The sequence below is a fragment of the Dinoponera quadriceps genome, unplaced genomic scaffold (genome assembly GCF_001313825.1).
Source record: "Dinoponera quadriceps isolate SergipeBrazil2010 unplaced genomic scaffold, ASM131382v1 scaffold6593, whole genome shotgun sequence".
Taxonomy (NCBI): Eukaryota; Metazoa; Arthropoda; class Insecta; order Hymenoptera; family Formicidae; genus Dinoponera; species Dinoponera quadriceps.
The window spans coordinates 178,738-193,345 of record NW_014560506.1 but is presented as its reverse complement, the minus strand read 5'-3'; the positions used below and the strand labels follow the sequence as shown (position 1 = coordinate 193,345).

Here is a 14,608-nt window from a genome sequence, read left to right as displayed (position 1 = left end):
AACCACCGTAAACCTTACTGCCTCCTAACTGTCTCTCTCCCTCTCTCTCTCTCTCTCTCTTTATTCGATTTCACGTTGCGAAAATCAAGTTTGTCGTTAGAGTCACGTCGCATCGCGCCGTGCTCGATGGATTCGCTCCGTGGAGTACGACGTAGACGACGGTATTCCCCACGACATTTCGAGCGAGACGTAATTAAGGACGAACGTAACGACAATACAAATCGCGGGAGATAATTCCGTTTACGAGGCATAATTAATCAGAGCGTATGCACATTTTAATTGCACGGAAGCTCCGTCGGTCGAACGGAAAATCTGCACCAACAAACAAGATATAATTCGCCTCTGTGTAAGCTGTCGCCGCCGCGTGCGCTCTTAAATGCAATTGAAGTTATTTACGACGCGTTACATTATGCGCATCCACGCAAATGAGATTTAAATTTAATTTATTAGCTCGACGCGCCCGCTCATTCTCATAAATTTGTCCTCCGAGTCTTTACGCTGCGTAGCAGTTCCGCGCGTTCTTCTTCGTATTCGCGCACCGATACACGAAATCACGCCTTTTCCCACCGTAGTGAGATTCGATGAGATCTCATAATGCCGTTCTAAATGCGAGAATTTGCCGTTAACAGCCTTGACGCCGAATAATACGCAAGTGGGTCGCGCTCGGGTCGCGGAAGAATTTCGTAATCGTGTCCGAGGGCGCGTCGAGAGAAGGAGAGAACGTTCGTCATAGAGAGACCTCCTCCCTGTGCATTTTAAGACGTAAGGGGCGAGGATATTGTTTGGCGACACTTTCCAGTCGAAAACTCCTCCGCCAGTGGCCTCGGCACAGCTGATAAGCGACAAGGAAGGAAACGACGCTGGCGTGAAAACGATTCTTCGCGGGAGAGTGCACGTCACGTGCGTTCGTCCTTTCCTTCCTTTTTTTCTCTCTTTCTTTTCGCAATGGACACCGTCGGTGCGGGTAGTAGTTGGCTGCGGCCTTTCGCCTCCTGTTATTGAATGTCGGATACTTTTCTATTGTCGACAAAGCGCGACTGATATTTCTCTTTAACAAGCGAACGTGCCTTTGTTGCTGATTCATCGTTGGCCTACATCCATCGAAATTCGAAAATATACCCATCCCTCATCCCCCTTTCGCCGGGCAATTAAATAGATAGAGGATAGTTAAATCGATTCTATCATTGAATTTTTCCGAGCCGGACGATAGACGGCTGCGGGGCGCAAATTGCGAACCGATCATGCTGTCGATATCGTATGCTGCGTATTGAATTTCTTATCGCGCTACGCCGACAGATTACCGATGGGACATTGTAAATGCCGATTAGAAAACAGAATTCGTAAGAATCGGCGTATTTTCACATGCATATATACGGATATACGTGTGTATGTGTGTGTGTAATGTTGAAAATAAGAACGGTCGATGAGTCAGCGCGATCCGGGACGATTTAAATGTACGATATGCTTTTTCAGCCGTGTCGGTGTCGGTGGACGTCTGGACGCTGGTCGCTATTTCGATCGAGCGCTACTTCGCCATTTGCCGACCGTTGAAGTCGAGACGATGGCAGACACGATTCCACGCTTACAAAATGATCGCTATCGTGTGGATTCTGAGTTTCACGTGGAACGTACCGATCCTCGTCATGTCCCGATTGAAAAACCTACAAGGAGGTAAGCGCGCGCCGCTATCGCATGTCGCTTCCGTTCACGCAGGCAAACCCGAATCGAAATTTTCGCCTTACGCTAAACTTCTAATTCTGTACAAACAGTAGGAGAAGGTAGCAAAACGGGCTCGATTTTCACGATATTATTTACTCCTATTTTGACCGTATTAAAATTTGTCAAAAACTTTGACCTGGTCAAAGTAGGAGCAGAAATCTTTCAGTCATGTTGAATTTAACCATATCAAACGACGTCTGAAATTTCTGATCATGTCACAAGATGTCTTAAATTTCCGTTTTCACTGTTTTAGCGTCAAAATACGTTGTTTTGAGTATTAAGTGTGAATTTAATATTGAAAATATTAAGAGGATCCATAGCTTCAAAGTAGCGTTAAAATTAAATCTGTAAAATTGAAAGTTCAAGAGAGAAGTTAACAAGTGTGATATCGTGAAAGTAGGTTTTTTTATTGGTCTATAGGCTATCTATATAAACGCGAACTGTTCTTAGGAGCATCGAAGTAGCATCGAGATTTCGGCTCGCGAATAGAAAGGAATAATCTCACGGTCGTGCGAGCTTTGACTGGCAGACGTAAAATTTCACGTAAAATTTCATTGGTTCGTCCGACTTATTATCAGCTGATAAACGAATCGACGATAAACGATCACCGAAAATAATCCAGTATTTAAAGGTCAGGTTTGCACACAGAGCGCATATAGTGATGTATATAGTAGCGCCGTATGACATTTGCGTTATATATTATTAGTTACAATCGCGCCAATCGGGACCCAGATTTTCTGCTTTGACATTTTCATCTCAATTCGATACCGTTAACGTCCGGTCTCACCCACTCTCCCGGAAATTCATTCAACGACGTAGGTAGCTTATGCATATACATAATGTGTCCGAGTTCCAGCATATTGAATATTCTTCGATAATGCGTATCTATAAAAGGAGCCCTTTGTGTCGCGAAGTTTCGTCGCATATCGCCTGAAGCTTCTCAGCCAAGGAACGGGAAGCGCTGCCTGACGCTACCGAAATTTCATTGCGACATAAGCAGGGCGAGATAATAAGCCGTCCATTAACAACTATCGATTCCAGAACGAGGTTTCCTCGCGTGTTACGTATGTCGGCCGAGAAAATTCGCACGATATTAGACGTCACTTGCTCTTTCATTGCGGGACCTTGTATTAAGTGTATCGTCACAAAACGTTGCCTTGAGATCACGAGTGATTAAATTGGACGAGTCATGTTCTCTCGCCACGGTCAATAGTCGCCACGATCAATAATTTCTCCGGCGTCCGATCCGACCGGTAGAACACGTAATGCAGTGTACGATTACCGGGATCCGTGATCATGCGGGCTATTCGACACCGATAGACCGCCGATTGAGCGCCGATCTCGAGTTCGACAGTTAACGAGAGGCGGAATCCACGGTATTCCCATTCATTAACGAGAAAGAGAGCCGATCCGCGAGTGGAGGGTGAGCGAATAAATCTCTAATTAACGGCCACACACCTAGATCTCCCGCGGTGAATAAACGCGGCGTTGAATTGCTCTCCTATTTCAACCGTGTTTCCGGTAGGTGTAAATATAGAGTGGAAATCCCTACGGAAATACGATCCCTCCTCCCTCCTGCCGCGCCGGCCGTACAGTTTAACTTTTACGGTTAAACGCTCGGGAGGGAAAAAGAGGGGAGGGAAGAGGGACAAGTTTTCACGCTGCTTGACGATTTCAGGTAGGCACAAGTGTCGCGAGGAGTGGCCGAGCGTCGGCTCCGAAAGGGCGTTCAATCTTTTTCTGGACGGCACGCTGCTGCTGGTGCCCCTGCTGTTTATGAGCCTGGCTTACTCCCTGATAGCGGTGAAACTTTGGCGCGGCCTCAAGCGCGAGTTACGGCAGTCATCGACGTGTACCAGAAGACGTAAGTGAAGTGTCGCCGGTATCGGTCGCACAGGGATGTGACAGTAGCAATTTTCGAGTCGAATCCCCCGCCATGTTCTCGGTCTCGCGATAGAATGCTCCGGAAAAGCATCTCCCAAAGTTACCACCGCGCCGTCGACCTCGCTTATCTTCGCGGGTCTTCAATGAAACGTAGCCGGTGAAAAGTTAACAAGAAGTGTATTAACGGGAAAACTCTCGGGGCAAGACTGCGAACTAATGCATCGACACGCAGGAGAGAGAGGAGGAAAAAGAGATGAATGTTGAGTCTTCTTTCTTCTCTTTAATAGTAGCTAATACGGAATTTTCGAAGGATTCATTTTCAGGCAGCCCGTATTCAGATCGAAGATATTGCAAACGTTCCGAATTACAGTGGAGAGAACGAGATCCGCCACGCCGATACGGGGCTCGGCTTATAACAACACGAGCGATCGCGGCGCAAGCTCAACGATGGTGTTCGGTGCTTGCGGGTCAACTTCCAGATTGCGGCGAGGCTTCTCGTCCTCCTCGGGACACTTCCAAGGCGCGCCTCCAGGTGTACCGTCTAGGGTGAGAAAAACGTCGTAGCCTCGACAAAGTCTCGCCTTGGGACGCAAGTCCGGATTAACGAATCCTGTTTTAGGCGAGGCGTNGGGGGGGGGGGGGGGGGAGAGAAAAATCGTATTTATGATTCGGATTGTTAATTTTTAATTAATTACAGACGCGATATCGCGCTGCAAAATACCCGATTGAAACATCTGGATGTCCAATTAGAGTACCGAAATATCGAATTAAAATGGGGGCTCGACGGAAAACGACACGTCGTATGGACGCGTATCGAATTGAATAATATTGTTACGATTAATCGGGAAATACTGATACCGTCGGTAAATTATTCATCACCGCTCGATACAAGCTCGCGCGCACCGCACTCGGCGCCTGTAACTCGAGGGAGCGACCGGTTCCGTCGCTAATTTCCTTCGGCCAATTGAGATTTCAAGATCCAATAGAACGGTCGGGCGTTAGATAAATTTGAGGGATCAGGCCGGCGGATTAAACCGTCCGCTGTCTTGAGAACATTCAGGGGGCACGTGAAACGGTTAACCGAGGCATCGCGCTTCTCACCCCAAAAAAGGTGCGGTTACAACGGACGGTGGTCTCCAGGGTGCTTGCCGGCAAGTGTCACGGTACAGATTTGCCCCAGCGATCCAGGATCCAGATACGGGCGAACGGAAGCGAATGCTTGGTGCGGGACGGGAAGGACACCGCTAACGAGGATCAACAGGATTCGATTTGCCCGCTCAGCAGACAACACATGATACGTAGCAATTACATGGGAAAGAGCATCGAGGCGAAGAAGAAGGTACGCTCGGGCGTCCAATTAATCGGGCCGGCTGGGGGCGAGCGATTTACGCTCCGTAAATTTAATGGGAAATTATCCGCGCGGCCTTGCATGGCGCAAAATGTATGCACAGCGGGTTTGCACACGGCGTGCACACCCGAGTCCCCCGTTTCTAGGAAATCATGGAATCTGGAGCGAGTATAGAAGAAACGTGTTGTTGCGGTGCGCACGCCAGGTCGAGATAGTTATCGGCACCGCGGCGCACGGCTGTATTAACTCTATTATCCACTCGGCAGCGCCGGCTCAGTTCCGAGGAATCTTATATTAGTGTATTTTACAAATACACAGGGACAAATGCACAGAGGGAGCGTAGAAATCGCGACATTTTCCCCGGTTATATCGCGCATTTGTACACGATCTAATTTTGCACGTCGCGTGCGCAGAATAACAAATCCGTTGCTAGTAGGAGCTAATGGCGTTTGTGTTATTGGGACGTGCGCGCTGCAAAGGGCTCGCCTCTTATTAATTCTGCATGAAAACATCGTGTCGGGACGGTATCAGTAGTGTTGATATTCAGATAATTGGTGATATCATTTAAATACCATTAAGATATCGAAATATCCAGGTGTTATCCCTCATACAGGTGATGTCATCCAGATCGGGTACCCATTAAGTTATCCTGATAAGAATTCAGATAGAAATCAAGAAATATTAAATTATGAAATTTCAGGGCATCCGAGTACTCGGACGCTACCTAAATGAAATTACCAGAATACATGGGCAAACGTTAGCTTAATGTAGTCAATTAGCCCAATGTAGTCAGATGTTATCTAGATCAGGCGTCGTTGACTTACTTCAGGATACTCAAGCGCTAGTCTCAGGTCAAATACTATTAAGGTCAGGGAAGTTCGACCGAATTTAAGTATCAGATAGAAGCATCTGGACACAGCGACTAATCCCCGGCTTATATTGACAGTACTGAGCTGTACCCGTACTTGTTGCATCTCGAACGCGCCCGCCCGTGATGTTGCAGGTGATCCGCATGCTCTTCGTGATAGTCTTGGAATTTTTCGTATGCTGGGCGCCGTTGCACATAATCAATACGTGGTACATTTTCGCGCCCGACCTGGTGTACACCGTCGTCGGCAGCACCGGCATCAGCCTGGTGCAGCTGTTGGCCTATGTTTCCAGTTGCTGCAATCCCATCACGTATTGCTTCATGAACCGAAAATTTCGTCAGGCGTTCCTCGAGCTCTTCAGCTGCCACCGCTGTTGGAGGTAATCCGGTGGACGATGTCGCCACGCTTATAGTTTCCGTCGCTACTTTGTTTTTTCGTCTTACCGGCACGAAGATTTAAAGGAGTCGCGATGTTTCTCTCTCTCTCTCTCTCTCTCTCTCTCTACTTTGCGAATTATGCCGTTGGGCCGACGGGATTAATTTCGCGGAAGATTCGCGGAAGAACCCTCGAGCTGCCGTGGCCGCCGCTTTTAGAAAGGGTATAATTAAGGGTGTAATAGCCGTTCTCGTCGGGAGTTGTTAACACGCTCGTTAAAGACGAGCTCGTTAAGGATCGCAAAGCACGGTTTACTCTGTGTCTTCAAATGCAAACTGTGGAAAATTAGTGAACATACGGATATTTGCGTCACCGTTGGTACACCTTGGTACACCGTTAACAAACACCGTGAAACTTTTCCGGATACTTTAAATGAAAACTGCTTATTTTAATTCTGTGCAATGTAATATCTTTCCTTTTCTCTCTCTCTCTCTCTCTCTCTCTCTCTTTACCTCGATGTTCAAGAGAAAAATCGGTAACGGGTTGACAACTGGCGAGAACAATACATAGTCGCGTAAACAGGAGCGCGTTTTATTTCAGGGTAGGTTGCAGACACAGGGACATCGCACTGGCGACCACCGGAAACGCCGTGCAGGCTAGCAATAACAGCGGATTAAGCGGAAATGACTCAACCGTGTACCTGGGTAGAGCGTCCATTGCCGCCAGATCAGGTAACTTTTAGTCAACTGTTGACCGTTTATTATTATCAACGCGTTCAACATCCGGCACGGCAACATTAAATTATAACGTTCAAAGTTCTGTCACGCGTTACCGTAATACCGTGAAACATTGCCACGAACTTCTATATATTACTGGACCGCCAACTCCTACGAAACACATATCTGGGAAATATGCATGGAATCATGTCTATACGTATAAGTAGTATGATATTCGCGTCTGATTGGTCGTAAGCGAAACTACATTTCAACTGTCACTCCTCTTTTAAACTACGCACGCGTTATTTTGACTTTTTATTAACACTATGTTTGAATCAAATTAACGTTAATTTTCTTCCAACAGTATGAACATTTTCACTTCAAAATTTAAGTCTTATATTTAAGACCGTCTTAGTTTAAGTTCATCCTCAGACATTTTGCAGCCGATGAAGTGACCCGGCATCTGAAGATAAACTTAAAATGATCTTAAATATAAAACCTGGTTCTTATAAAAGTCAGAGAGAAAATTCGAAAGCCGGAGTTGTTGGATCGAAACTTTTCATTTGCCGGGCACCTTCTTTTACTGAGCCATCCAGTTCTCTGATATACTCTCTTTCGTCTTCTTATATCTCAGTTTGCCGTCAGTTTTAAAATTAGACAAAGAATTTGTTGCTATAAAAACTCTCAATAATTTATTATCCTCTTTTTCCAAAGATATATTCCAATAAAGATAATATAATTTCAAATTGAAGAAATTGTAATTCTTGACTTGAAGATATCATTCTCTTCCGCCTAATATTTTCCACTCTTGAGGAAATTATTCTTGAGGAAATTATTCTTGAATAACGGGAATATTATATTTTTGGTAAAACTACATGCAATTTTTTTTTGTGTAAACCAATTTCATTTATCTTTATTCAACGCTTCATAATCTTATTTCAGCACATACACGTTGAAAATACGGATTTTTTCCGTACAAGAACTGTTCTTCTTTCCGTGTATCTCTCGAGATCCATTTTTTGATACATAAATATAAAGGAATTAGCGGTCTGATAATACATAGGAGTCTGTGGATATTACTCGGGGCCGAGATTGCATCGAATTACCATGACATTATGCGCTGTTATAATTCCCATTCTCATAAGATTCCGTCGTTTTATCGCGCTAATTTACGAAACCGGGCACTATTGGCGCGCCTGAGAATTAACATCAACCGGATATCGGGCATCGGGAAAAATACACAAACGAAACGCGCACGAAACGCGCTGAAATTTAAGCCGACGCTTTCGCAGTTTAATCCAGTTAACAACAACAACTCCATTAAAGCGCCGACGTAGTCAATGGTAGTGAGCCGCCGGCGCATTTGCCGCAGCGCAGTTCTCGCGCGTAATGTAACTTTCATGATGCTGGTTCGCGTTAAGTATATATACATTGGCTGTTCCTCCGAAGTATTGGAACTAATAATAGCTCCCTCTCTCCTCCCCCTCCTCCCCACCGTTTCTCAAGCGTTTTGGAGCTTACTTATTGTGGAAACCTAATATTGGCATGCCAAACGCAGACGCAGGTCGAATGAATATCGGTCTATCTACCGTGAGCAATATCGTAGAACCCGCATTGGCCGATAAAATCCAACGGTAATCCTCGACGGTTTTGAGGTTCAAACGCCGAGTCGGTTCGGACATCACACTCGATAACACTCCTCGAGGCTCGACACTCAGGCGGATTGTATTACGCGATGCAATGGACAATTGGATTTCACGCAGGCTTCAAGCGCCGCTTACAGCGACGTTTCTCCTCGAATTTCGCGCCCTTCGCGACCTGCGTTTCCGCCGTTTCGACACGTGCACAAACGAAATCCCTCCGTCGGCCTCGTTCCCCCGAAGCACGCGAACTCGTAAACTTTATCTCTCTTTTCTCCGATTGCAAGGGAATGTCGTTGTTTCAGAGGTGATACGATTGCTGGAGGAGGAAGATCGCGTCTAGGTCGTGTGAATTATACGACGGTGACCCGACGGTTCTCCACTCACTTGCGGAGATTTCGCCCCCGATGGCCATCGGCCCCAGAAAATAGTAAGGAACCCGCGTGTGTCCGCGCGCCTCATTGCTCATCGAAATCTTCCTGCGTGCACAATCTCAACTTCCTTTTACGATCGACCGAAGCGAAACGTGTCAATGTGATTCCCGAAGTTTAAAGCGAACGCATACACGTTCTTGGCCTAACTTGGAAATCTGTCAGATCTCACTTTTGTAGCTTTAGTTTTGGCTCGCCAAAAAGCTGAAAAGGAACTCGTCAGGGAGAGAAAGGCACGCGTTGCATCTCTTCGCGCGTTCGGGTGTTATTTTTGTATTACATACATCGGATCGGTCGTTCGCGCGGCGCTCAGACAGTTCGAAGGCGGGAAAAAGGGAATAATCTCATCATCGGTGTTTTTGTACAAATTAGCGAGTGCAAGATTTTGCATTGTATAATCTTTCACATGTGTAATATTTATGTGTATAAAATGTGTAAATGAATCAATCGGTCGCCGGGTGTAAAGGCGTCCTTGCGACCTGGCGATCCGCAAAATTCATGAAATTGATATTTGTCAGTAGACTATTGAAAATATAATCGATCCTCAATGGAGGCGGAATACTCCAAGATAGTGGACGCAAATATTTTGAAAATTGTATTTTCGCATTTCAATCCTCTAAATACAGGGTGCATCTGAGTTCCACCGACAAACCCACAGGATAGATTCTACATAAGGAAGTAAGTAAAAAATAAATATATGTCTTCAAACATTTAGTTTCTGCGATGTAGCTGCCGGGATTTCAGTTTAAAACAATTTGTTTTATTCATTAAATCGTGTTTCGCAAATAAGCAACTAGACACATACTGTTAGAAAAATTGTTTAAAATGTCTGCCTCTCTTATAAATACACAATTGACATCCGTGAGGTAAAAACGCGCGTATATGCTCGAATATTGCTGCATTATTTCAAGCTTTCTTTAATTTAGTTTTCTTTTATCGTTGTCATCTTCTGAAGACTATATCTAAAACCAAGCTTTCGCGAACATATATTCGCCAATACACGTTTTAATCTATTTTTAGAATCTGCCCTATAAATTCGTCGGTAGAATTCAGATACACTTTATATTTGGATACAATACAAGTGTATTCGTTCTCCATAAAAATTTACTATAACGCAGTAGACGACGACACCCGGGAAATTACTAATTAACCTAATTCCGCAAGATTATATTTCATACGCGTGCATAAAGATGACAAAACGCGCTTCGGACACCTCCATGGGCAAGCTTAACGCGACGCTATAAAGCACATTTATGTGGTAAACAGCTTCGTGCGGAAAACAAACATAGTTACGCCATTTCAGGTAACTACGCCCGTTCATTTATTTCACTTATGCTAATTTTTTACACGCTTTCGTATTTAATGCTCTCGCGCACGCTTATCTATTAAACATTGCTCTTTTTGGCGCAGCACTCGCGGCTCCTCTCAGCAGCATGCGAATTCCAAATTTAATTTCCGCCAAAGATTCGCTGCAAAATCCGCTAGGATTCAGCCGTTCCGAAAATACATATCCGACGTGGCGATTAAAAAGTTATAAAAAGTGTACTTTTATTTTGCAAATACAGTCTTCATCTCCCACGCGAGTCCGCACGCAAATGCCACGTAATACTGCTCGCATATCTTCCGTCGTACATATCTTTGATACACCTGTTGCACACGATTCATGGATTTGTCAGGGAATAACCCTTAAATGATAGCGTAAGACGACCACGATATCTGTTTTAGACGTATCAAATTTGCTTTACGAAATTCCTCGCGCATACGCGTAACGTTACCTCGGTGAAGTGTTATCGTCATCTAACGCGAATAATTTTCTCTGTCTATCGCGCAACGTTACACGTTCCATAAATTGGGGTATTCTGAGCATTCCGCTTGAATTTTATTGAGTCCATTTATCATCATACCACGGCGATGAAAAACACATTTTTCGACGCGCATTGAATAACCGTGTTCGTTTCAATGTATCTTTCGGTCGGGTACTTTTTATCACCTCTGTATAAAAATGTTGTATTTTTATTTGAAATTTTATATGTGTCGCACACACGAGAAATAATCTTTCCTTATCTATATCTCTAGACAGGTGCCTGGATATGCACCTTTTACGGAAGTGTCGATTCTTACTTTTATCGCAATATAGGATACTGTGTAATTTATATTAAGACATTGGACGTTGCAACTCAGCGGCATCGAATTAATTACTCGCGCAAAGATTGAAATTGCGCGTCACGAAAAAGGATGAAAGAAAAAAAATAATAAATACGAAGGCGTTCTACATCTCCTGAAGTATTCGAGGAACATCCGGAAATTTTCCGCTGCGAGAAATGTGTAATAAAGTAGAATAAGATTCGATCGACTTTATAGATGGACGCTGCGCTGAGATGTTTAATAAACTTTTTGCAACATGAAACCCTTGCCGTATGGATTATTTTTCCATCAAACGTGTACCTCTCCTCTCTCTTTCTCTCTCTCCTCCTTCCGCTCTCCCTCCCTCCCACCCTTCCTCCCTCTTTCCTCCTGTCTCTCTCTCTCTCTTTCTCTCTCCTAATATCACTATTAGATCTTTTAGTTGTTCAACTTATTCTTAGCCGACGACCTTCCAGTACTTTATCGTCTGTGCGCATGTTGATTTTTATAAATATGGAAAAAATTGCCGCGTGTCCGAATAAATTTTAAATTACAAAGTGGCTTTCTCGTAACTCTTCACCTAATTTGTGCTGATAAAATGATATGTATTTAATACGAAAAGTATAATGTTATAACGTAAAGCGCTCACCATGCACCACTATGATTTTTCAACCTATCATGAGAATCGCGTAATACAATTTTTTGTGTTCTTCAATATCTATCGCGAATATCTGTAAAAAAATCTATTTCATGTATAGCTTCATTTAACGTCCATCAACTTTGTTGATATGTTCAATATTGCTAGAAAAAGGATATGGATTTTCACCGTAAAATTGGCGCCGCAAAAAGGATTTTCTGTATTGCACGTACATCAAAATATATTGTGGAATATTGCGATAATCAAGAGAATATAAAACGAATTCAGCAAAAGGTCGAATGGCCCTCGTTATAGTTTTCCTTTGAGTTATTTATGTACATTAAATCAAATCCTTTGAGACCTTACGCGCGTATAATAAGCGGACTTTAAATTCCCTCTTCGTGAACGAGACAAAAATTGCGCTTAAATTCTCTCAAATGATTGAAAATTTGACTGAAAATTTTTCCGGCGAAATTATGCTACACTGAAAAATATTCCTCAATTTTTCCTTGCGCTGGTCATCTCAGAACGATCTCTGCTTTTTATGTTAATAATTTTCCTTGGAAAGATCGGGGGGTAAAAGTAGGTCATACCTAAACAAACACGAGGTCTTGTGAAGCTTAGGGAAGGGTATTGTCCCATGTTGGCCACTTGATCTCGTGTCTTATCGGCCCGTGAGGGATTTGCCCCGACATAATTATTAATCAGAGATGGTCAGCTTCAGGGAATGAAAAAAAAAAGAAGATCCAACACGCAACAAATGGCTTTAATATATCACCTCGCTATCCCGTTCCATTTTTGTAACAAAAAAAGAAAAAGTCACGGAAGCAAGCACCTATGCGTGTGTACGTGTGTGTGTGTGTGTGTGACGGAAATCAAGTTATTGAATAAATTCATTAAAGTAACACGTACAAAAGTACGGCTCACGTTATATTTCCTCGACTGCTCGGTGAGCTTCGAAAAGTTCGGCTGCAAATGCCCGGCGCGTAATACGCGGAGCCATGTAAAGCCGAGTTCAAAGACATCATGCATAATGCATGTCGCTTTTGTGAGCGCGCTAGGAAAGCAGTTCTGCTACTTCGAAGACGTTATTTAATGAAAATACTCGTTACTTTATAACGGGTTTAGTCCAATTTCACTAGCCGCACCATCTCTTTTTGTCATGTGAATACACCGCTCTATTCCCCAGTATTATGAATCTTCGGTATTCTCATAACCGAGATTCACGAGGCGCAAGATCGTAAAGACCCTTCTTCCTTTCATCGTACTTCTTCTTTTATCTGTTTCGAGAAAATCGTGAAGATCTCCCCCCTCCCCCCTCTCTTGTTCTCTCTCTCTCTTTCTCTCTCTCTCTCTCTCTCTCTCTCTCTCTCTCTCTCTCTCTCTCTCTAACTATTTCTCCATCTGTCCGATAAAATTCAAATTCTTCTCACTACTTTAGTTACTCTCTCTGAGCAGGGAATAACGAATTAATCCAATCGGATTTTTCATTGTATTTTTCATAAATGCTACAATATAAAATAAAGTTTCATGCATAATATAACATTTTAATAATATAAAAATAAATCCGTTCATCGGTGTACCAGTATATCAATACATTTAATTGAAACTCGTGCCGTTATTCCCTAATCTTTATTATGAATTTCAAGCTATTTACCAGCATATAATTAATACTGAATTACGACATATTGCGATATGTAAATTATGAGGTTCCCAATAAAACACTTGATTATACAGAATGGATTTATTCTGACGAAAGCATAATAAATAATAAACTACCATCTCTCATTAATAAACTCGGCCTATTTTTACACGGCCGTCGAAGTAACGTTAAATCGAAATAGCCACGGAGGACCGTAGTACACCTCCGAGAGACGGGCAATGATTCGTCCTGTGACGAAGATGACAGGGCCGATAAAAGGCTCAAATAAAGCTCAGGGTATAGAAAATACTCCGGTTATTATATTGGAATCGCGATAAGGCCGAAATGAAACTCGCACATATAGCCTGAAAGCAACGAGATTTCGTCCCCACGTTGACCGGCGTGCCCCCAAGCACCGACGATAAAAAAAGCCCAGGCAACAACACAACGTTAGCAGTTGGCTCAAAGGAACAGGTTAAGCTATGCGCTCAATTTTATATCCGTGACCAGTTAAGAAATCTTTCACGAGCAGGCGCAACAGCACTTATGGCGAAGCTACGCGACGTAGCGGCGGATACTAAGCGTACTAAGCGCATCTGTACATCTGCGGTATTAACCGTAGCACGGTGGTAGAGTGAGTCGTTTATTGTTAAGCTTTGAGAAATTCCTTGGCCGCCCACACAATGGCCGGATTCAGTATTTATGTGTGAGAAGGAACTGAAGCGAAATTCGCACAGTTTGCCCCAAACTGTGCTCGCAACCGACAAAAATGCGATTACGTGCGTACAGCGGCCGTGTCTTTCGCTGATGTAAATACAAAACATTCATAAAGCGTCCCTTTTGTACGTCTCTTTTGTGTGTCTAATGTAACTCCGTGCAACGAGACGTCCGCTCTTTGCAAACTGCGAATATTCCAAATTACGCGTATTATTACACGATATTTACGTCATTATTAAACAAAACGCGAGGAATTACGGGACGAAGTCCGCGGCACGCTGCCGCAAAACAGTTTCGTTCCGTTGTATTCTGCGTTCTCACTTTATTTCACCGTGCTTGAATGTAACCGCGCCTGTATTATGTTAAATATGTGTAACTGGAATTTATTTATATTTAACTTTGTAATTCGGTATACGAATCACGAGCGAAGTAATTATTAAAATACACGTAATTATTAAAATGTATATTTACACGCGTGTTGGAGACGCGAATTGATTGAAAAACTG

The 14,608-nt window shown here is 43.6% G+C and overlaps 1 protein-coding gene across 1 annotated transcript in view; it reads left to right on the top strand.

Moving 5' to 3' along the window:
* The window catches only part of LOC106750832 (cholecystokinin receptor-like), a 29,172-nt gene extending 17,818 nt beyond the window's left edge, over positions 1 to 11,354 (top strand). The window contains 7 exon segments of the mRNA XM_014631433.1: positions 1,474 to 1,671; positions 3,398 to 3,583; positions 3,974 to 4,149; positions 4,715 to 4,942; positions 5,955 to 6,199; positions 6,796 to 6,926; positions 8,857 to 11,354. Of these exon segments, the coding sequence (XP_014486919.1) occupies positions 1,474 to 1,671; positions 3,398 to 3,583; positions 3,974 to 4,149; positions 4,715 to 4,942; positions 5,955 to 6,199; positions 6,796 to 6,926; positions 8,857 to 8,894 (1,202 nt within the window). The 3' untranslated portion in view covers positions 8,895 to 11,354.
* The last annotated feature ends 3,254 nt before the right edge of the window (positions 11,355 to 14,608 follow it).